Source organism: Pteronotus mesoamericanus, unplaced genomic scaffold (genome assembly GCF_021234165.1).
Source record: "Pteronotus mesoamericanus isolate MK-2021 breed Mesoamerican mustached bat unplaced genomic scaffold, CSHL_Meso_final contig_20, whole genome shotgun sequence".
In the NCBI taxonomy this organism is placed as follows: domain Eukaryota; kingdom Metazoa; phylum Chordata; class Mammalia; order Chiroptera; family Mormoopidae; genus Pteronotus; species Pteronotus mesoamericanus.
The window spans coordinates 91789822-91814902 of record NW_026555085.1 but is presented as its reverse complement, the minus strand read 5'-3'; the positions used below and the strand labels follow the sequence as shown (position 1 = coordinate 91814902).

At 36.9% G+C, this 25081-nt stretch overlaps 1 protein-coding gene and 1 pseudogene across 1 annotated transcript in view; both read right to left on the bottom strand.

Annotated features, from left to right (window-relative positions):
• The window catches only part of ADGB (androglobin), a 129576-nt gene that overhangs the window by 1272 nt on the left and 103223 nt on the right, over window positions 1-25081 (bottom strand). Inside the window, exons 29-36 of the mRNA XM_054570081.1 lie at window positions 23248-23359; window positions 19030-19202; window positions 13179-13355; window positions 12331-12439; window positions 9399-9567; window positions 7658-7695; window positions 3324-3417; window positions 2474-2657 (exon numbers count right to left, since the gene is read on the bottom strand). Coding sequence (XP_054426056.1) covers window positions 2474-2657; window positions 3324-3417; window positions 7658-7695; window positions 9399-9567; window positions 12331-12439; window positions 13179-13355; window positions 19030-19202; window positions 23248-23359 — 1056 coding nt within the window. The remainder of the gene's footprint in view (window positions 1-2473; window positions 2658-3323; window positions 3418-7657; window positions 7696-9398; window positions 9568-12330; window positions 12440-13178; window positions 13356-19029; window positions 19203-23247; window positions 23360-25081) is intronic.
• On the bottom strand, window positions 15222-18543 carry LOC129067886 (calcium-independent phospholipase A2-gamma-like; annotated as a pseudogene).

Sequence of the window (25081 nt, the reverse complement as noted above, 5' to 3'; positions counted from 1 at the left end):
CAGCAACTCAGTCCTTTCGGTTGTTTGGGCAACACTTATACTACAGCAACCATACATCGGGAAGCCCTGTTGGCTGCTTTGAAAATACATCCGGAATTCAGAATTCAGGAACAGTCTCCTCACAGACCTATCTTTTTCATATCTGCTTTCCCCACAATATCCAAAACAATCCTTTTAAAACCTAAAGCAGATCCTGTTACTCCTCTGCTCTTCGGAAACCTGTCATGGCTCCACATTTCCCTCAGAATGAAAGCGAATGTTTTTACATTCCACAGTCTTACACGATGACCTTCCCTGTCCACTTGTCCCCATTTGTCTCTGGCCTCTCATCCCCTCGTTTACCTCTGGTCACTGCTCCTTCAGCACAGGCTGCTCACTGTGCTTCCGCTAAGACACCACGTACACGCCTATTTCTTCTTAACCAGTGTGCTCTGACCCTAGCCTGCGTTTCTTTTTCTTAAGGCTGTCTCTTTCCATCACATTATAGAATGTATTTATGTATCATGTTTATATTTAACATCTGTTTCCTCATAACAATTTAAACTCCACAGGACAGGGAGGGGTTTCTCTCTTTCGGTCATGCTTAGGAGAGTCTCTGGTACAAAAATGCCCAGAAATAGTTGTTGAGTAAATAAATTGTGGAAAAGGGAAGTGTCAGAAGACTATAATCAGGTAAACATTAAAATATTTAAAATAAATATTTTTAAAAGAAAGAATAACTCTCAAAACTATAGACAAGAACACTTAATGCCAGTTTCAGGCAACATTCTAGAAATGGGGTACAAGATGGCTGCTCTAAAAATGTTTATATATAAGGTGGTAATCTCTGTCAGTGTAGGCTTACTAGGAGGCTGCAGCTGCCTGATTTCATTTGTGTTTCTGACAGTATGGCCCCAATTATGGTTCAGTGTGTTGACTGTTTACTGTTTCAAAATAATAGGAAAGAATAAGGACTAATGAACTGATGCTGGCTGGAAGAAAAGCTTCTAGAATGTTGTGTCTTCATCGCTAAATTCTTCAAGAGATTTTCCATGGTCTTGGAACTTGCCTGACTTTGGTGGAGATGATGAAACAGCTGGATGTCAGCATCACGCTTCCCAAACATTTTTATTTTTTTTATTTCTAAATCATGTTTATTTTATTACAGCTGTTGCAACTTTTACCCCTTTACCCCTCTCCTCCCATCCCACCCCCACATCCCACTCCCGCCGTCAACTCCCACTCTGTTGTCCATGTCCATGGGTCATTCATACATGTTCTTTGTCTAGTCCCTTCCCCTTCTTTCGACCATTGTCCTCTTTCCCCCTCCCCTCTGGTCACTTTCAGTCTGCTCCATGTTTCCATGCCTGTGGTTTATTATGTTTGTTAGTTTACTTTGTTGAATAGAGTCCACTTATAGGTGAGATCATACAGTATTTGTCTTTCATCAACTGGCTTATTTCACTTATCATAATGTTCTCCAGTTCCATCCATGTTGTCGCAAAAGGTAGGAGTTCCATCTCTCTCTCTCTTTCCAAACTTTTGATGGAAGAAAAATATTGTATCTACCATAATAAAATTGGCTTTATTAAACTATTTGCACAAATACAGGATGATAGAAGTGACATATTTTTTAAAAATAGAGACAGAGCCCCCTTAAGGGTTTCGTGTAAAGTACATTTAATATATGGTATGTTTTCTCCCATCTGATGAGAAACATGTTACTACTGATCATGTTACTTTTCAACTATCAGCTTAAATTTTGGCTACCTCAAGTCTGTTAATGTGATCATCATCCAGTTATCCTCCAATTTTGCGAATATTTTGTTGTCTTCTCTCCCATTCTTCCCCTTTTGTGGATTGATTCCCAAAACTGCATTTTAGAGGGATTTTAGGGAGTACTTAAAATTAGTATGTAGAATTGATTTGTCATCTTTTCTGAGAAGTTGGGAACTAAATATTGTCAAGACTTCTTTGTACTCAGGTACTATATGATTCTGATATCCTTTTAAAATTGAATTTATTGGGGTGACATTGGTTCACAAGACCACACAGGTTTTAAGTGTACAACTCAATAAAACATCATCTGCACATGGTATCATGAGCCCATTGGTCCAAGCAAAGTCTTCCTGTCTCCATGTCCCTCAACCCCTTTGTCCACCTTTAGCCAAACTCCTCTGCCTCTGGCTGTCACCACTCTGTTGTTTGTGTCTTTGGGTGTGTGCACATACACACACACACATACACACACATAAATATTTTTTTGCTTAACTCCTTCACCTTCTTTCACAGGGGCCCCCAGTCCCTTTCCCCTCTGACAGCTGTCAGTCTTTTCCCTGTGTCTCTGCCCCTGATTCTCTTTTGTTCATCAGCTTGTTCTGTTCATTAGATTCCACATGTAAGTGAGATCATATGGTGTTTGTCTTTCTCTGACTGACTGATTTCACTTAGCGTCTGTGTCAGCCGTGATCCACGTGTGTACTTTTAGACTCACCCGCATTTCCGCATACATCTCCAGGACTTTATCCTGTACTTTAACTCGTTCTTCTTGGTCAATGTCTCGAATGCTAAGGACTCTGGTCCTATACTGTCGAAACTGATGGACCTCCTCTGCCTTTTGCATTGCCAGATGCTGATTCAGATCATCTGTTTGAAGCAGAGGCTCAGTCTTTGTTTTCCTTGATATAGAAACAACAAAAGAGAGACTCAAATCATTTGGGAACTCTGGAATGAACTTTACTTTAGAACTCAAATAACTTAACACCATACCAACAGTATGGCAGTCTGAATAAAATCAAATATTAGGAATAGAAGAATAAACCATTATTTTTAGATGCGTTATGCTCCATTCATTGAATCATTGCTATTTTAGAAATTTACTTTAGGGAAATATCAGTAAAATTAGATGTGCCATTTGATGAGATGTTTATGGAATTGGTGTTTGAAACTGAGCTTGTTTTGTAGGTCTTCCTTTTTAATTTAAGCAGCTAAATAATTTTGAAACTGTTTCCAAACTTATAAATATGCTTGAATAACTATCTCCTTATTAAACTTATTGTCCAGTTCTTAAGAAAATTGAATCTAACTAAATGATGGCAGCAGTTTACAGTGAGAATTTTCTGTAGCTCAACTCACTTTAATCAAGCTACACATTAAGTCTTTACAGAAAACATTTAAATGCTTCCATGACTGACTTAATAAAACTTTTACTGAATTTGAGATGTAAAATCATGTATTTATAAATATTTAAATAACTGAATATTAAGCACTTAATTTCAAATTTCACTTGTTTAGTGAAATATGGAACACAGATGTGTACATTAATCATATTAACTAAAACTTACCGTATATATTGAGTTAAATCTACACATTCTAGTGCTTTTCGGATAAGTCGTGGAGATGTTTCCAAAATTGTTGGGGATCGTGAATGAGCTGGACCTGTTGGAAAAAAAGTTTTAATCTTCCAAAAAAAAATCAACAATGACTGACTAAATGACTCTCATATGTCTTTTTCATGGAAGATAATTTTTTCTGTTAAGAAAACAACCCTTTAATGGACTTGCCTAATTTAATGATTTTAATGTGATTTAATATGACTATTAAAAATAATTATATTTTATATTTATCTTCTAGCTAGTGTCACTGTACTTAGAGTTGAAAGAGATCAAAAAATGAACATAGTTTGTAAGAAATGTATCAAAAAATGTATTCTAATTATAGTTAAATGAAAGCAGAAACAAATAAGAAGTCATACTTTAAGTTACAAAGCTACATTGTAAACAAATTATATGTGAAAACTATACTAAGCACTACAAGGGCAGAATACAAAAATGTTCAGGACACAGTGTTCCACTTCCAGAAACTTTTAGTCCAGTGTAAAAGACAACATATAATAAACACTGAATATCACATTAGCAGGAGTTTTTTACTCCGCAAACTTGTATGAACCCATAAGAACAGGTTTAAGAAAGATTTTAGAATCTAAGATACTAACCATTCAGCCTTTCCAGACCATTTTGTAAAATTTTATTTATTTTTAAATTCTAGTTCGCCTACAATATTGTATTAGTTTTAGGTATACAACATTTATATAGCTTGCAGAGTTATCACCACAAGAGGTCTAGTACCCATCCAACACCATACATAAATTATCACCATGTTATTGACTGTATCCTCTAGCTGTACACTACATTCCTGTGACTTGTTTTCTAACTGGAAGTTTGTACCTCTTAATTCCCTTTACCTTTTCATCCATCCACTACCCTACTCCCCTCTGCCAACCATCTGTTGTTCTTTGCTATCTATTTCTGTTTTGTTTTGTTTATTTTATTCCTTAGATTCCACATATAAGTGAAATCACATAGTATTTGTTTTTCTCTGTCTGACCTATTTCACTTAGCATAATATCCTCTAGGTTCATCCATACTGTTGCAGATGGCAAATTTTAGTCTTATTTCTGGCTGAGTAATATTCTGTCTTTCTGGACCATTTAGTCTCTTTTTAAAAAAATTACTAAAGTATAATTTAGTAATTTGCTCATTTAAAAAGTAGAATTCATTATTTTTTGATAAATTTGTAGAGTTGTGCAACCAGCACCAAAAATCCAGTTTCTAACCATTTCCATCATCCAAATAATATCTCTCACATCCTTTTACAGTCACTCTCTGTTTCCTCCACAAGCCCCAGGCCACCGTTAGTTTACTTTATATCTCCCTAGATTTGCCTTTCATGAACACTTTGTGTAAGTAGGAATGGTAAAAATAGATCTAACTTTTCAAGAAACTGTCAAAGCATACTGTTTTGATTATTGTTGGCTTCATGATAAACTCTGAAATCACAAGGTAAAAATCTTCCTGCTTGGTTGTTTATCAAAATTATTTTGGTTATTCTGGACTTTTTGCATGTTCATATAAATTTGGACATCATCTTATCAAATTGTGTAAAATGTCTGGTAATATTTTGACAGGGGTCATATTAAATTTATAGATCAATTTTGTAGAGAATTGAATATGAATATACTATGTTACTATATTGAATCTTTTAGTCCAAAGCAAGAACCTCCCTCTTTATTTTGATCTTTGAAGTTTTTTCAGTGATATTTTATAATTTTCAGTATACAAGTCTTTTACTTTTTAAAATTTATTTCCATATATTTATTAGAGGTGCTATTGTGAATAAAATTGTCTTAATTCTATTTTTGATTGCTCATTGATAGTTTGTAGAAATAAAAGCAAATTTTGTGTATTAATCTTGTAACATGTGATTTCACTAAACTCACTTATTAGTTGTAGATAATATTCTTGGTTCTTTCTCCTTGATCCCTTACTGTTTTCAGTATACAGGATCAATTTGTCTGAGAATACAGTTTTCTTTCTGATATGGATGTGTTTCATTTTTGTTTCTTGTTGAAATAGCTAGAACCTCCTTTACAGTGTTAAACGTAAGTGGTTTGAGTGGACATCCTGCCTTGTTCTCGACCTTAGGTTGAAATCTCTGGGGTTGTTTTGTTACCCAGGTCGTCCTGTTCGATTTTTGAGTGATTTGTTGCTTGCCTCGAACAGCATCACAGTGCTCAGGCAGAAACAGATTCTCCTCTAGAGCCCGTAGGAGGGATCCAGCCCTGCCGACAGCTACAGTTTAGAATTTCTTCCTTCCAGGACTATAAGAAATTAATTTGTGTTATTTAAAGTCACTAGGTGTGCAGTTGTTACAGTAGCAATAGAAAACTCATACAATTAAAATAATTTATTTCTGTCGTTCTTATTTTTAATAAGTATTTTTTTCATTTAACTGTATGCCTTTGTAATTCTTCAGTGTTTTTTCATCGTTATTTTTATCATTGCTTTTTGGGGAGCGGCTGTACCAGGCGCTCGCTCTATAATTCAGGAAGTCTCGCAGCCCCCCTTTCACCCCCCGCCACTGACTGTTCAACCTTGCTTTTTAGCGTGTGGTTATAACAGTTTTCAGAATCATTGTAAAGTGCTTAATTTTGAACAAGTTCTTAAAAGTGATGATTCATTCAAAAATGTACTCTAATTAAACCTTTAAAAATATAAAAATAGCCCTGACTGATGTGGCTCAGTGGGTTGGGTGTTGTCCCACAAACCCAAAGGTCTCTGGGTTGAGTCCTGGTCGGGGCACATGCCTGGGGTGCAGGTCAGGTCCCTGGCAGGGGATGCACAAGGGGAAGCCCATTGATGCTTCTCTTGCACATCAATGTTTCTCTTCCTCTTTCTCCCTCCCGTCCCCCTTTCTAAAAAGGAATAAAGTTTTAAAATATATATAAGTAATATCCAAAATAATTTTTTAAAAAAATACATAAAGTCATGATACACATGAGAAAATAGAAGATAGCAGTACAAATCCCAACTCTGCTCCATTATTAAAACATAAATTCAATCATGTTTTTCATTTTATAACATTAAATATTGCTGAAGGATTAAAATTTTATTATATGAGTCATTTAGAAATGAGTAGCCAATAACTTTTCTTTTTTCATCACAGTTACTAAGGGGCTCTTAGATTTCTAAAATACATTTGCTTTTTTTATGAACATATCTACTTGGGTATATTTTTGGCATTTTTTACTTGAATTTTTCTATAAGACATGGACTCTGCTGGAAAGAAGATATTTTCTAATTAGTTAGATGTTTGTGCTTTCTTACAGCCAGCCAAAGAATATCTATTAAACATAGAGGGCAGGGAAAGGGCAGAGAAATCTTTGGGTTCATCTGCAAAACTCCGCTGAACAGGGTGTGAGTATAGCATGATGATCTTAGACCTCTAAACAGTGCAGTTCAATGTGCGTATGTGTGTGTGTGTGCGTATGTGTGTGTGTGTGTGTCTGTGTACCATTCTTTAGCTGCAAACTGGTATTCTATGGGATAAGTTCTGAATATGAGAGTATGCATTTAGTAATATTTTTACAGCAATTGGTCATCACTGGGTCATTTTATTGTATTCTACGAAGTTTTAGTTTGCAACAGACTAAGAGAGGACATCTTTCACTGCAGGTAGTATGAGAATTGCTGTTTAAAAGACATGGCAAAACTTAGTTTGACTGATTGTGGGGTCTGGGGGAAGGATTTTGGAATAAAGACAATGATCATTGCCAGAGTGGAAGCAGCACTTTCCAGAGGTCCCCCAAAATAAAAGGGGAGTTGAAAGCAGTGCTTGGACTCCCGACCTTGATGACGGCTTGGTGTGGAGGGAAAATACTTAGGAGTAAATCCATAACGATATTGTTCACACAATCTCTCGCATTATGAAGAGTTGCTCTAAGTTACCTACTATATGAAAATAGGAAGTAGCAAGACTAGTAATGCTTTGAGAAAGTCACAAATATTGATGGGAAGGTAGAGGCCACACCATGTGAAGCTCTCACCAGGTCTATAATCTCTCATGGGCAACGCTTTCCCAGGAGTAAGGGCCAATTCGTGCTGCATCAACAGAAGAGGTGGGAGCAACACACTGAGTTCCAGACAGCGGCTGGCAATCAGCCCTGTGGTCTCAAGCAGGATTCCTTCTATAGCCACAGTACCTGGGGTACATGGCAAAGCCTCAGAGAGTAGGATGTATTTTTCTTGATGGTGTGTAAATAACCCTATCAGTTTATATTAAGTTAAAAGTATAATAACATGTACTTAAGAATGTTTTAAAGACATTTTTGCTTGAGGACAGGGTGCATTGTTCCTCCTTCCCTCTCTTTCCTGTTTGCTGTCCCCTCCTCCCCACCCAGAAGTACACTCTCTTACAGACATGCAAACGTAAAGGCAAATGTCAGAAGACTAATGATCAAAAGCCTGAAGAAATGAGGAGAGGACCGATGCTGAAGCTTCAGTCCTTCCCATCACAGTGTGGGGCTCTGGGAAAAACATACACTCTGCACTCCAACTACGGGGACACGCTCTTCCAGGCTGCTGTGGTTACATTCCATTTCCTCAACTGAAGGAGCAATTATTAGCAAATAAACAAACCATTTAATATCAGAGTTTAATTCTGTTTTTATTTTATAGATCCTTAAATTAGGGGTGGGGAAAAGTTTGTGTTTGATTAAAGAACACAATGTGTAGAATCAAAAGAAAAACTAAAGTTTGAGTACTGATTCTACCCAAACCCTATCAGCTCCCTTCTTCTCCTTGGGTGAGTCATAATTTATTAGTTCTTTCATTCCTGAGGCAGAAATACCACATATCTAGTTCACAGAGGCTCAACTGAGATAAATATGCCAAAGCACACCATTGACTGAATAAAATGATAAATATGAATAGATATGTTTTAGTGCTGCTACCATGTGCGCTCTCTTTTAAATGAATGCTTACTTTCAAAATACTGGTTCAAAAATATCAGTGTCCCTTTTTAGTGTAGTAAAAAGAACCCTCTGAATTTCACTCTTCACAGTGGAAGTCACTGAAGGAGATGTTTTGGCCATAAACAGTTTCGTTTACAAATTCTCAGACTGGTTTAGCAATTTTGAAGAGAACGGTTGTTGACATTTCTGAAGATGCTTCCTTCCAAAATAGTCTTCTCTCCTGGTTAGGTTTTGAACAAGTCTCTGAACAAAGACTAAGATTTTAGTGTTGATAGAGGTGTGATTGGAAGACGTAGTCTGATGGGAGAGGCCAATGGGTCATGATCGGAGGACCCTGGAAATGGCTGCGGGTCAGCGCCTTTCCCTTGTAAGTAGTGCTCCCAGCTCAGGAAGGAGCAGTGACCGTGAGCTTCCCAGGGGCAGCCCTGGTATCGTGTTGCCAAAGGTATCAATCAGATGAGACACGAAGCCCCTTTACAGACAGAAAGTCTAGGCGTTGCTTAGGGAAAGTCCTTCCTCCTGGAAGCCAGGAACGTGCAGAGATGTTTCTCTGTAACACTTTCCATGAAGGGTTTGGGTTCATTTTAGAGAATAAATGCAAATCCATACTACACAAAAATGAACCACGTCAATGTGGTTTGGGCGCCACAGAAAATTGTTCTCTTCCTACCTTTTCAAAGCCAAATATTTAAAATTTGTTATAAAAGGAAAAGAAGAAAATCTATCATGTAGTATACTATAGATAAAACAAAAAGAATCTGTGACAATTGTATATGTGATCCCTATGATTTTACTTTTAGATATAACTATACAAATTATACCTCTTACTTTTTAAAAAAAAAAATTGCCCACTCTTGTCTTTAGGATAAGTACCTAATAATCAGGTTCTTGAGCAGATTGTCAACTCTGATAAAAGCCAAATGAAGACCTATGAATCCAAAATACAAACTGTTCTATGCCATAACCCTTGATGTCACGTTTGCTTAAGTTTAGTACATTTTCCAGGATTTTTATTTCAAAATAGGTCTTTATCTTACCAATGAGAGGAATACTCACTGATATTTTCCTTCCACAGGGTCTGCTCATGCTTCTTCTCCCCGCCCCCCACCCCGGGGATTCCCCGCTCTCATTGCTTATTGATTTGGCCAGATCCTTAAAGCCCTTGGTCACTTGCCACTTCTTCCACAGCACACTTCCTGATTGTGTTATCTCTTTGTGGTCTAAACTCCCAGAACTCTTTGTTTCTGGCACTTTCGTGGAACTTGCAGATGATTCTACTACAAATGGCATGTGCATTACTGAAAAAACTTGCACTCTATGAAATCACATGCAAAAAGTAACAGGGCTATGAGAACACAAATTTGGAGCAAAGACTCGAAAGCTTCGCAACTTCTAACCAGAGCACTAGCAAAAATAATCATTGGTACCTCAGAAAATGCTGTGCATGGGACAGACAGACAGTGGATCTGGAAGCGGCCTCAGGATAGGAAAAGGTCACATACAAATAGAGGCTTTGTGGAGGGGAGATATTACAAATGCAAAGGATTTCTGAACCGTCGGGGCTGCTGTTCATGAGGGCTCTGGAGGACATGCAGCTTGCCCCGGGTGAGGAACGTGCACAGACGGGACCCTGCTCTCTGGGGAGCAAGCCCTGTGTGCAGACACTTGTCTAAAGTTGTCTGAAAACAGAGCTCAAAAGGGATCTTGCTTGTGAAGCTGCAAAGCTGGAGGATTTTTTTCTTACAGCTATGATTCTATTCTCGCTGTTCCAGACCTCTGTACCTTGGAAAAACTGTAAATATATACAACTTCCACATTATGCAGACATTTCCCCTCTACTTGTCAGTTGCACATGTTCTAATTGGCATTATATTCTACTTTGCATAAAATAGGTCAGTGCTTAAGAGCATGGAGAAATGTTGAAATAAAAGGGAGACATTCAGCTGTCAATGATGGATCTTTAAAAATATTAAAACTGATGTAACCCTACAGCAAGATGGATTAGAAAAAAAATTAAAATAAATTTTCCCCCAAGAAGTTTAACTTACATAAAATAGACAAAGTTCTTGTAAAATGCAACTTACCGACCTTGACACAAGAAGAAATAAAACAGATAAATACTGAGATATACAGGGTACATTTACTGTATGAGTTCAATATATGAAGTTCAAGAACAGGTAAAATTCATTTATGTTGATAGAGATCAGACTAGTAGTTGCTTTGAGGAAGGTAAATGAGGAGCATATGGGGACGTATGAAGGATACATTAGGTATTTTATACTGTGATCTAAAATTTCACACATATGTGAAATTTCATCAAGCTGTAGAATTGAGATTTGTGCCTTTATTGCATGAATGTTGAATGACAAGGTCAGGCTCCCCTGACCCTGTTCTCTACTAGCTCTTGTCCTTGGCTTAGGAGGAATTCCAGTTTTAGTGGAGAATCCTGCTAAACTAGTTTATTGAGAATCTGCACACCCCCCACCTTGATATCCAATCAAGCTTCTCTTTATCCCATCCTTGATATTTAATCAGGTTCCCCTTCCTTGACCCTTGATACCTAACCAAGCTCCTCTGAGTAATTTTCTCTCCATTCCTTGCTTTTTGGCTGTAAGTCCCTACTTGTCCTGTTGTATTCAGAGTTTAATTCAATCTCTCTCCCAATTGTAGTAGTCTTCAATAAAGTCTTCCTTGCCATTTTTAATAAATATCCAGTGAAATAATTTTCCATTTACATATAGCTTAATACATTTTAAAAGTAATAATAAAATCTAGAGCTAAAGGACAATAACTATAGTTTATTCACCTTTGTATTCCTAATATTATTTAACTCCATCAATTAGAGGAGAAAGTACTTTAGGAGTTAGGAATATTTTCAATCCCAATGTTGTCACTATTTAGACGTGTGTGACTTAGGAAGAATAAGATGACTGTCTGAGCTTTGGTCTCTTTATCTGTAAAGTAGGACTAGTAACATCTATGGCAGAACTGCTGTGGGTTGAAGTGAAATAATAAACATGAAGCATTTTGCATAGGGCTCATGCCAGGAGAACAGTATTAGGGCGATATTTATTGTTTAGATGGTTTACATGAAAAGTTAAGGGATGTTATTTATTTTTATAACAATTACTGAGTCATTCTTCTGAAGCTGTGAAAGCAGAAGAGCACGTTTCGGGATGTGAGTGTCTCAGCCTCTGAGGGCAGCCCGGTGTGGTCACAGGCTCAGGAGGCCAAGTGTCGGAAAGCAGGCCCTGGGATGACGGGAACTCTGTGTGCCTGCTCGGCTCGTTCCTGGCTCCCTTGCGAAGTTAGCAGGTTACTGAGCAAATTACTCTGGGCCTTTGTCCTTATTGGTGAGTTGAAAACAATGTTATACATGCACGGGCCAATGTGAGTAGTAAATAATTACCTTGGGCACAGTTCCAGGCCCAAGGTAATCACTCGTTAACTTTATTACTATGATTCTTATTCTTTTTAATCCTCAACCTTGGATATGTTTATTGATCTTAGAGAGAGAGAGGGAGGAATATGGATGTGCGAGAGAAACATCAATTGGTGGCCTCCTGTAGGCACCCAGACCTGGGGCGGAACCTGCAGCCTAGGTATGTGTCCTGACCCAGGAGGGAACCCGCAACCATTTGATGTATGGGATGACACTTCAACCCACTGACCCAGGGCTATTACTCTGATTCCTACTGCCTTTATTTTTTTTTTATGGTTATCAGAAAGGTGCCAGATATATAGTAGGAAGTCTGCCTTCAAGTTCACATGCTGCTACCTTCTAGCCAGGTCATACCCTTATTTCTGGTTTCATCTCTTCTTAAATAAGGGAAATCATACCTAATTGATAGAAAAAGTAAACATATGCTTGGTTCAAAAAACATTCAGGATCTATTTTTTATAGGACTGTATGAGACTTCTTACAATCCTCAGTAAAGTAGATCCTAAAATGTTTTTACCAGTGTGACGTGCTGACTATCTTTTTAGAGGTGCAATTAGCAGCTCTGTGCTCTGCAGCAGCTGGGGTAGGGTTCACCAACCTTCTTCCTCTGCTCTCATTTGGCTTTCTGACACCGGCAACGGCACGCTGTGCGCATCGGGGGTTTTCTTAATGAACCGGCTGAGGTAACGCAGACGGGCCTGAGAAGCCTAGGGAGCAAACATTATCAACAAACAGTACAGGCAGCATCTTAATAGTGCAAACAACGACAACGACAACGACAAAGCAAGAAAATGTGAACCAATAAGACATTTTGAACCAGGCCAGGTCTCATTAGTTATCAAATAAACTCAAATTCTGGACCATCCATGTTTTTCACATTTATTTCTGAGAACTTGAAGAAGTGGTCCTCAATTTAATGCACTTAGGTCCAGTGTATTTTGAACCTTTTTCCTCTGCTTCAATTACTCTGAGTTGGGACATGCAACACATATAAGTAATAATGTTTCACTACGCCAATGATTCATTTAAAATATAGGGCGAGGGAAACAAGGTATAATATACTGCAAGGGGAAGCACATGTTTTTTTTATCTATCTAAGGATGTTCAAAATACATGAAAGAACAGATGAGGCAGTGTTCGGCTTTCTGACTTGGGAGCATTAAGGACAGGTGGTGTAAGCCCAGGCAATGTAAAAGAATGAGGTGGCCCACAGTTGGGGTCAATAAGCAGCGCCATTGTGTGCTTTGCTTTTGCAAATGAGGGCATCATGAGGGTAACACTGCACATTGTGTGCAAATGTGGTCTTAGTATGTAGTCAGTCAATGTCTGAGAAAGCTGCAGATGCCATTCCTAAAGGAAAGACTATGTGGGTTCACCAACATGGCTCTTTCTTACAACCAGACCTAGGAGTGAAAGGAAAAGAACAACTTTTCAAACTCAAGTGACTTTGATTGCTCTTCCGGGCTCGGCCATCTCCCAGGCTTGCTTCATGGCTCGGATCTCATCTGCTCGTTCCGTATCTTTTTTTACTTCAAGAAACTCTGCTTCATTGTATTCAGTGACCAACCTCAAAATCCAGTAGGGTTTATTTGGGTCTTCTTGTTGGGAGTGAGCAGTGGTTATCTGCTAAAATACAATAACAACCTTTGGGTCAGAAGTGTTCCTCCTTTCAAAGGGGTTCAGATTTTATCCTGTGATGCATAATTTTCCTATTAAGTAGTTATCCAGAAGAAATAAAAATATTTATTCATAAAACGACCTGGGCAAGAACATTCATATGGCCTTATTCATAATAGCAAAAAAAAAAAAGGAAATAATAAAAACGTCTATCAAATGATGAATAAACAAATCGTAATACTTCCTATTATCAAATACTATAATACTTAACATAAAGAAGTAATCAACTACTGATGTACACCACTGTATGACTGAACTATACAGATAGACATCACACCAAGATAAAGCTGAACACAAAAGAATACTTCTTGTATGATTCATTTGTATGACACAACAGAACAGGCAAAACTATTGCCTGAGGCTGAGGTATGTAGAAGACAGAATCCAGTGTAAAGAGGTTTGAATGAATTTCTAAGCTTATGGAATCAGTCTATAATCAATATCTCAACAGAGATGTAGGTTACATGGTGAATGCATTTTTCAAAACTCATTGAATTATACATTTAATATTGTTATTTCACTCTAGGTAAAATTTACTGAAAAACTGTAAACAAAAGAATTCTGAATTACTGCTAGGCTCACAGTATCTCTTCAGAAAAGTGAGGGCAGGAATACTTGATCATCTCCAAGTCTGGATATTTAACTTGATATATATTCATTATGAAAGTTACCATTTTCATGTTTTATAAGGTCACTTTCATGGACTTAGGTTGGGAGAACATTGACATAGGACTTGAAAGTGTCCAGACAAGTAAGGCTCACTTGTGGCTGTCTGACTGAGAGAGGCTTGAAGATGATGATGTGGTTCTTAGGCACTTTTGATGAGACTGAAACAGTGCCAATTATCCATAGTTATCCGTAATACAGGTGGGGAAGTGGGAGTAGGGGTCGCACTGAATACATTTTTCATGTGTAGTTTGGTTTCAATGTTACTAAAAGGACTCCTTGCTCTCTGCAATATTCCCCCAATAGTCTGGTGAAAGCTTAACTCTCAAAATCTTTTATATTGCTGGATAAATAAGTTTATCAAAAACTCTTCTGGAATCATGTTTTGATAAGAGAGAACTCCGTGAAGGTCTAAGGGAAGGCCACATATCTTTTAAGATTTTATGAACCGAATTAAGCCTTTTTGTTTTAAATTGCAATAGTTTATTTTTGTTCATGATAAGGATATTTTCTCAAAGAATTCAAATGATTGACTTTATAGCAGTGAATGAAAATCTAGAGCTATATCTCAAAAAGTTAACACATAGCATTGTCTTGCACTTTCAAAGGGGAGAAGTGGTTGATTGGATTTCACCAATGTTTGTGAACCAAACAATGTTGAAGCAAGCAAATTTTGAATAGGAAACTGTATCAGATTCTTCCACGTTTTGAATGCAATCATCCTTTGATAGACAAAATTCCATTTTTCCACATCTGTTTAGATGACATTATAGGAAAAGGTAGAATTTTGACTGTAGAATGTAGCTAATGAAACCATAAGTAATGTAAATTTAAGAAGAAACTACCTTTTTCATATGAAATAAAAATAATGATCACATAAATTCAGCATGATTATAATGACTAAAGCAAAAATACCAAGTATAATATAATAGTTTTTAGTTTCCTGTTTGAATCATGTATTAATAAATTAAACCATCAAGCAATATAATACCAATATCTACTAAAGCCAACTAGTAAACTATTAAGATCACTGAAGCTTAGTTAATTATTAATGTCATAAACACTTCCATATAGTTTGGAAACAAGCATATAATTTGGGCTGTGCAAAATGATCCAAGCACTGACTTTTCCTGGATTCCCCAAAATTCATGAGTATTTCAATGTTAACTCATGCCAAATCCCATAATTTCTTGTTAAATTTGGTGGATCTTTTGAAGAGGCTTTCATTTTTGAGACAATATGCATACATTCATCAGAATTTTGAAAAGAATGAAAACTGTCATACATGTTAGGTTTTAATTTTATCCAATCATTAACAATTTGCAGAATTGTTTTTTTTCTTGGCTTAATATTTTTGCAAGTTTTTTCATGTTTTTCTTCATTTCTTTCTACATACTTCAACCTTTTAACAGGGGCTGATCCAACTTTTCATCTTGACTTTCACCCACAGATATATTTTCAATATTACAGGACTGAATCTGAAATAGTTATCAAAAGACTATTTCTGTATCTGTAGCACTGTTGATAACATTAGACAATTTGGTTTTCAGGCTTGTGTAGGTCAGGTGTGTCTTGTCCCACTCTTACAATGCCCAACGCCTAGGAATACTATGAACTTTAATGGGACTTCCGGCCAAAGACATTTAAGTCATACATTGCTAATGCTGAGTGGTTATCCAGAAGCAACATCAATCCTGTGGAAAATTGTTTCCCAAAAGCACTGTCTGCAAAGTAGCCTGGAGCACCAGATGAGATGCTAATGGCTTGCCACGTGTTATATCAACAGATTCTTACATGGTAAGACTTGATCCCAGGACAAGGACCATAGTTCCTAAGCACAAAAGCTGTTGGCATTCCCCCTCTGTTTACCATAGTATTAACTGCAGCTACCTTAGGATGTTTGGGATTTCTTGCTGTTTTAATCATTGGTGTATATGCCATTCCAACCTTAAGAGTATTTCCCCATGTTTGACTTTCATAAAATGCATAGCTCCAACTTGTTTTGACTGCTCCAACATGCTATTTTGTGAAAATGCATCCGATCCTAATTTTCTATAAAATTCCTCGTATTTATGAAGAGCATATGAAACAACCCCAACATGAAAGCTAATATGGCACCTAAGCTTACACCACAAATGCAATGAAAGAGCCAATGAATTGGTTTCTAAGCAAGTTCAAGTCCTTTTTGCCATGTCTGAAGAACAACCACATGCCTGTTCTCACACCATCAATTGTTTAAATTAGGGTTCTTCTTCCTTTCACTAGATTCATGCAGGCAATTAAGGCCAAAGTCTCTCTAACGGCTGTCTGAAGAGTGTCATCCTTAATTTGTCTCATTCTTAATAAGTATGTAGTAATTCTTTCCTTGGCAGTCACTCCTTTTCCCTCAGGATATTCCGGAAGATGAAAAGTCAATTTTTCAACCCTATTAATGAAGAACTTTGAGTCAGTTGTTTTTAACGCTTGAACTAACGCCCAAGTTCTGTCATCAGTACTCACCGTTGCAATCTTCTCCGGATGAGGAGATAAATGCTTTTTCTCCTCTGTTTTTCTCTCTTTGCTTGTAGCCTACTCAGCTTCATTGGCACTTCCTGCTCTGACTGGCTCTTCCGCCTGATTCATACTTTAACGTGGAGAAAATCTCACCAACATAACCACCTACTAAAGCTTGTACACCTTCAGTGAGATGAGAGAGTTGGCAGTACTTAGTTTAACAGAAACTGGAGGGCCTCAGATGTCTCACTGAGACTCGCTGGCTTGTCTTCAGTTTATAAAGAAGATTCTCGGCCGAGTTTCTTATCAGTCAGGACGCGCATATCAACAGAACTGCATTTCCCTTCAGTGTTTTTATCTTCTACTTCTCATTTGTTATGGAAACGTTTATGTTCTTTTTTATTTTTTTGAGACATTTTATCCTCACATTTGAACTATGAATTAATATGATTTGGTAAAGTGTAAAATGACTCTTCAGATTTTGTGGTTCAACTATTTGTGTAATGTAAGAGGCTTTACTTTCCATATATTCGTCTTCACCAATAGTGTTATTTCTCTGTCCTGGTAAACTCTTTTCTTCTGGTTTAATACTACATTGTTTCAGAGATATAATGATTTGTTCAACAATTTTCTGTTTTAACCAGTCACTATCTGACATGTTCTTTTTAATATTTGGGAACCAAACTTAAGTTGAGCTAAACGTGAAGTGATTTCATTCTGATTGTCCAAAGAAAAACCTTTGAAAGAAAGCTCGCAGTGCTTTTAAAACAGGACATGGATGCTCACTTTTGTGTCTCATGGGAGCAGAAGGGCTAAGTTTCAAATTTCTAGCATGTAAACCATAGTCGCCTGGAGAGTTACAGCGCTACTTCAAGTTCGTGCTTCAGTTTTGGTCCCTTTACATCTTGCTTGTATGAAATCCTCTCTGTAGACTGATGTGACTTATCATCCAATAATGTTTAGGTGAGCACAGGAAAGGCAGTTGCTTGCTTCTCTGCTTCTCCAAAAGACTTTTGTGTTAAAGGAGGCAGGTTGCCACCCCTTCAGCAGCGGTGGTGATTTGCTTCTTCCCAGCACCGACACAGACTGCAGGCGACCTGCGTCAGCTGGGCTTCCAACACTGACAGATGAGCCGTGGCCTCAGGGCCTCCCTCCTAAGTTCCTTGTGCCTTCAGTGGAAATCGGATATGGCCTATGTACTCCTCGTGTTGCCAAGGGTAGCCTCCAACAGCTAAGAACTTAAATATTGGAAATGCAAGCGGACAGGTTATCCTATTACTGGGGTCTGGCACAGCTGAGTCGTCATCTCCTAATTTGTTTGTTTTTCTTTAGTGTCTATTTTACCAGTAGTACCAACAGCCTATTTAGTTAATCCAGCTGGAAATCTGGGGCGGGGGGGGGCGGTAACCTTTACTTCTTCTTGCTCCTTATCATCCACTTCAGATTAATAACTGTATGAACTGTTTGTTTCCTAGATAACTTTTTTTTTTGTCCTTGTCTTCCTTTCTTTTGACCTGTACCTGGTACAGCTCATACTCTTTTCCCTGGACAATGGCAGTACTTTTCTAAATGGTTTCCCCATCTCTGTTCTTTTTCCCCTTTACATTCATACCCTTAAAAGTCACCAGGGTACATGCAATGTAAATCTGATCATGACAATACACTTGTAAAACTCCGAACCTCCTGGCCCTGCTTAGCTTAAACAATGATCACAAATGATGGAAAGAAACCTTCCTCATAGGTATTTTGTTATGAGTTCAGTATTTTCAAATAACTTGAATTTTAATAGCTTTATGCCTGTGCTTGCACTCCTCAAATCTGTTATCTACACCTTCTTTTTTACCCCTCATCATTATAATTCTCTAACTGGCCTGGAAAGGAATTTGGATTCAGGATCCCTGGGAGGTAGTCCCAGCTTCTAATGAGGTTCAAAGGCTCTCCTCTATCTGTTATTTACTTACCCCTCTAGTCTCATATCTCATACTTTAATAATTAAAAATGAAGAAACAAAAAGATTATTGAGTTGAATTTTGCTTCAGCATGTCCCTGCTCATTGACTCAGTTCAAGATTCTGCTCCTCTAGGAAGAAGCTAGAATCGGTACCTATTCTTTCTACCACTCCACATTCAGTCTCTAAAATTAAAACTGCTTACCTTCAGTCTCCTCCATTAGACTGCAATCTTTTTGGAGTGTAGGCTCTGTATGATATCAATATTAGAAACTCAACTCCTCCAAACAGTGTCTTATGTATTAAAAGTTAAATTAATGCTTTCTGACACTAAATTAGGGAAGGCTGCTTGCAGAAGGTGCCCAAGGATGTTCTTAAGCTATCTAGGTGGCTACTGACAACAGGGAGGTGGACATTTCTTCCATCATTTGTCTTCAAGAGAGATGGGCAAGTAAGGACCCAATGAACCTACATTTATTAAGTGACTCCAGTAAGAAAAAGTATCACACCCACCTGAGGCTCAACGCGAGGTGCTTGTTTCTCTTTGGCTGTCTTTTCTCTCTCAGAAGGCTTCTCTTTGCCTTTCCTCGTTGTTTTGGATGTTCCTGAGGATTTTGGCCCCTCGCTAACAGCATGGGAATCTGGGCTTCCCAAGGGAATTGATTCCTCATGTTTCTCTCCATGAGCTAGAGAGACAGAGAATGGAAACCAGTGAGTCATATAACAATAAAATCATGCCATGAAGGAACAAGGGGAGCAGTTCAAGAAAAAGTGGTTAGTCTAAGGTGTTTAGGTTTTCCTTTCTTCTTTTAAACAAGCAAACAAATTGATCTTTTGTAAAAATCTGTGACTCTTTTTTGTAAAATTGAGAAATAATTCATATACCATAAACTCACCATTGAAGTGTATAAACAAATCATTGGGTTCTGGAATATTCATATGACTATGCAACCATCACTACTATCTAATTAATTTTGAATGTGGGTGTTTTTCAGTTCATTTTCTTGCCTAATTGCCTCAGTTAGTGTCTTCAGAACAATATTGACTTGATTCATCCCTGCTTTAATATTTATTAGTACCTTTGTTCTGCCTGCTTTCAGCTAGTTTCTTCTTCCTTTTCTAGTTTTCTAATTTTTTAAGATAGAAGTTTAAGTTACTGATTTGAGATTATTCTTCTTTTTAAATGTAAGCATTTATAGCAAAAAATTTCCCTCAGCATTGTGCCATTGTATTTCCTAAGTTCTGGTATTTTTAAAATTAATCTCTAAGTATTTTTAAATTGCTCTTATGGTGCATTTTATTTCCTCATGTGGATACAAGTTATTACTGTGTGTGTGTGTGTGTGTGTGTGTGTGTGTGTGTTTAATTTCAGCTTGAAGGGCTTTCTTTAGTATTTCTCATAAGGCAGGATTGTTAGTGACAATTTTTCTCAGTCTTTGTTTTTCTGGAAATGAGCTTTGAAAGGGATTCAATTCCAGTCTATGCTTTTTGGCGGCTGCCAGCCTTACCAGGAATGCAGAACGTTAGTTTTCAAGGCTACAGAGCTGGAGGCCAGTGGACGGGACAGGGGCACATTAAAATGCCATTCAACACACTGGCCTGAACGAGATTTAGCTGTTTTTCTTGAATAAAGTTTTTTTAATTTCCAGGCTTCTGAAAAAGTTGACTCTGATAATTTCTGTCATGGTTTTTGCTGTTTTCATAGACGAACTAATTTTTGGAGCCCTTGTGCTGCCATTTCAATTGTTATTCTCCTGGATTTGTTTTCCTACTTGAACCTTCTGAGTTAGCCCTGCATGTCTGGGAGAGAGTTCTGAGAGGGTGGAGAATTCACAAAACCTGGAGAGACCTTGTCACAAAGGCAGAGAATTACAAAAAACTCCATGGATATAGGTGAGATTCCATTCTAAGTAGCTCAGTTCTTGAGTGTGATGGATAGAAAAAAACTTAAAAAAAAAAAAAAGGACTGATTTAATTTGTGAGCAGAAAAGCCAAAGAGTGAGAGAGAGAGCACAGAAAGAAAATAGGGTTATAATAATCTTATGTATTATAAGAGAGGAGGATATGAGGCATAATGGTAGAGATGATGAGCCACTGAAAATGAATCAAGAGAAGAAGAACACACATTTTTATAAGAACCCAGGCAGTAAAACCATGTTTTATTGGAAACCAGGATAAAGGTAAGAGGCTGCAGAGGACATATTTTTCTCTGTCTTTTCTTCGTATCCTTTGTTAACCCAAAACTTCACAATTAAAGAAACCCTGCTTGTATGAAAGTGGGAGCCCATGTACCTCGGTCTCCTGATGCTGCCTCATAAAGACGGTGCTGCACCAGCTCATCATTGTCCTAAGCCCAATAAGAAATAACTGGGCTTCCTCCAGTCTCAGTGCTCACCAGAGCACCTCAGCTTCTTCCCCATTAAAATTCAGGCTCCAGTGATCTCAACACTAGCAAAGGCAGGAGTTTGTTGTAGAGCTTCACCCATGGCCAGTATTAAAAAAAACCTCATAAAAACCAGGGGAGAACTCATTTTTTCCACCTTGTGCTGCCACATAACTCTGTCACCAGTAATGCTATGCTTACTGTAATGCAGTGATTCACAATTTCAGTAGACAAAAGAGCCACCCAGCAAGCCTATAAAATATAGATATTGAAGCCCTAACTCTAGAGATTTGACGCCCTTAGCCTGATATGGGCCCAGGAATGCACGGCTTTAAAAACTGCCTTAAGTGATTCTGATTCAAGTGGCCTGTGGACCATAGTTGAAGAAACACTGTTTTAAGAAATGTATACAACTCTCCCTTTTGTTGGAGACAAGTATTGCAAAAAGATAGTCTAAAAGGAAGAATACCAATGATTTAAAATTCGATGAAGCTGAATGTTCCTTCACAAGACTGGCTCTCAAATAACCTGCATTGAAATCACGGAAGGGCTTGTTAAAAACAAACTTCTGGGTACCACCTTTCACATTTCTGATTTGGTACGGTGCAGCCCCAAATTTGCATTCCAACGAGTTTCCAGGTGGTGCTGAGGCTGCTGTTCAGGGACCACATTTAGAAAACCATTGGTTTACATTCAGGTGGGTATAGTTACCTTCTCCCAACACAAGGGTCTTTTGCCTTATGTTTGTTGATTCTTTCTAACAACCAAGTACCTAAGTGGCAGAGGAGCAAATGCTTCTTGTTAAATCCCTATTATGTTTCTTTCTCTTTTATTTCTGAAAGATCCCAGTAGGGCACGTGCAGAGGGCTTATGTAATTCTCCCAACTGTTAAGAGTAGAATCAACATTCAAATACAAGTTTAAAGGACATGTTTTTCCCTTTCAAAAAGTCTTGTAAGTCACCCCATTAGTAAGAAAAATCGTACTTGTAAAGAATATAGATCTTCTCTTATACTTGGGGCCAGTCATTGGGTACTTTCAAAACTGGGAGAGATCTTCTTGCATGACTGCAAAGGTACTGAGTGTAAGCACCATGCTTTCACAAGGGGCAGCTTGCTTTGCTGCCAACAACCCCAGCTGCTGAAAAGCATGGTACTAGGGGCCATCTTTTGGTCAAATAATCACATGCCTTAAAGGTAAATCCTGGATCAGCCACTGGAGAGGTTACCTTTGGCAGATTCATTACATTCCTTAAGTTTCCTCTGTTCAAGGGAAAAACTAACACCATGTCACAGGACTTAAAGTAATCAATTTAGAACATTTAAAATAGGATCAAACCTAGTATACCCTGGTTTTTTAACAAATGTTAACAAATGTCAGATGAAAAGGAATCTCAAGCTGCTCCATTAGATATTTCTGGAGCTCTTTTTTCTTACCATCCGTAGGTCTTAGTGTCTGAGGCATGCCTTTTAAGTGTACTGGATTCCATTCAAATATCCATGTTCAAATAGTCAAGTTTACATAGGTGAGCACCTGCTAGCACGTCCAGCACACAGCAAGTGTGTACTGTCCTCTTCCCTTACACTGTTAACATGTAGATTAAAATAACTTCCATATTTTTAATGGCATACCGTATGGTAATCTTTTCTCTTATGAGTTACAAGTTCTCCGAAGGCTGGAATATCATTATATACTTCAATTTAAATTCCTAGTTTCGTCTAACATAATGCTGACCGCATAGTATGTACTCATTATCAGATAGTTTAACTCTTGTATCTAAAGCTTTGTAGGGAATCTGCGTGTGTTGGGAGCGTATATATCAGTAAGATGTAAAACTAGATATCCTACTGGTTCAACGATTATGAAAAATGTCCCTGGCTGGGTGGCTCAGTTCCACAACCTAGGTGTGTCCTGACCAGGGATCCTACCCACAACCTGTTGGGGATAACACTCCAACCAGCTGAGCCACTGACCAGGGCTGTATGAGTTCTTTTTATATTTTGATACTAACTATTCCTCAGATCTATAATTCACAAATATTTCTTCCCATTCCATGAGTTGCTTTTTCATTTCATTGATGGTTTCCTTTGCTGTGCAAAAGCTTTTTCATTTGATGTCATCCCTCTTGCTTATTTTTGCTTTTCCTTTCAGTGTCACATCCAGAAAATTATTGCCAAAGCCAATAATGAGCTTGGCTCCTATGTCTTCTTCCAGGGATTTTCTGGTTTCTAGTCTTATGATAATGTCTCTAACCCATTTTGAGTTGGTAACATACAATTGCATGATAAATTTACTATTAAATATTTATATAAAATATTACATCCATAAATAATATTTAGGGTAACATACTTCTGTTATCATTTTTCTCCATGTCTTTTAGTGCTTGAACAAATATCTGTTGACTTTCTGTGAGAGGCCAGCTGTTATACAATATCAAACATTGTATAATATACTTGTAAACCTGAGAAACAAAATATAATGATTAGGCAAAATTAGTGATAATAAACATTATATTTGCCTAAGAATTTGTTATTTTAAGCATATAATAAATGCATACTTGTTCTGGATTATATAATCATAATTTAATAAAATATTAGATGTTTTCTAAAATTCTCTAACACCACAGTTCATGAAAGTGTACCCTCCCATCCTCAACCAATACCTGCCATGATATATACTAGTATTCATAATTTTTACATCCATGTTTATAAGTAAAATTTATGTACTTTACTTTTGTTACTTTCATCACTTTTGAGTTAGGGTTACATTAATCTCTGAGAAAAGATAAGAAAGTTTGTATTGTTTTTCTGTTTTCTAGAAAACTTTACCCTTGAAATTCTATTAGAGCTATCCTGTAAAGCCAGCTGGACCTATGGCTTTCTGGAAAGGTAAGATTTCGATCATCACTTCAGGTTTTTTCTCCTTTTTCTATTATTATTATTTTTTTCTATTTCCTAGTGAAGCAAATTCACCATTCCTCCCTTTCTCATAGAAATGTATCAGGGTGTTTTTAAGTTTTAAATTTGTTAGCATAGAGTTGTATATGATACTTTAATTTTTTTAAAAAAATCTGTCATTTCGAGCTATACCTCTAGCCTATTTTTTTTTGCTCTATATTTGATGTGTTTAATATTTTATTTCTTAATTGGCCTTATAAGAAGCATGTTTACTTTATTATCCTTTAAAAAAATTAGGATTTATTAATCTTTAAAAATTTTGTTCTCAATGTTATTAAAGTTTTTTCTTTTCTCTTTGAGTTAACATTTTTTTCTTTTTCTAATATTTGTTTCTGTAGCTTAGTTCATTTTGTTATCATTCATGTTTTCTAATCAATTACTTTAAAAGTCAACATTCCACTGAATGCTACCCTAGATGTGACTTACCCATTTTGATTTGGAGTCTTTTTTATTGTTTTGAGTTTTTTGTATTTCAGGAATTCTTTTCTGTTCTTTTTAACTAAAAATTTATATAGTACCTTTTATTGTGTGTCCACTTTTATGAGATTTTAGGTTGTTTATTAATTTCTATATTATTGCATTTTGTTCTGATCCATATAATATAGTTTGTTTTTTATTGAGGTTTCCTGTCTGCTATGAAAAAATTATTTCTTGTTTATTAGGTAAAATATTTATATAAATATCTAAAGTATTAAGCATGTATATACCTAAATTTTTCAAATCCTAGCAATCATAAGTATTCTGTTTCTCAGCTTGATCTATCAGTTTCTGAGAGGTGTGTGTGTTAAAATCTTCAACTATTAATTGTTAACTTATTAATTATTCTCTATAGTTCTAATAGTTTTTGCTTTTTATTTATTGAGTCTTGACAGTTAGATGGTTATATGTTCATTATGAATATAATTACTTGTTTTATTCTTCCTTTTATTTTTATGGAATATCTCTTGAATTCTATGTATTGAGATGTTAAAATATTATCATAGCTCTCTTTTGGTTCAACTTTAAACTTCCATGGATCCTGATTTTATATAACTTTAGAATTTGATTTTTCATTGTTGCAAATACATTTGTATTTATTGTATTACTGTCAGATTAGGATTCATTTTTGCCATTTCATTTTCTTAACTTCTTTATTTTTCAATAGATACATCACATTTTCTTTGGTGGCTTTAAATTATATGCATTTTTTATTCCTTTAAGACATACAGATAAGTTTTTATTAATAT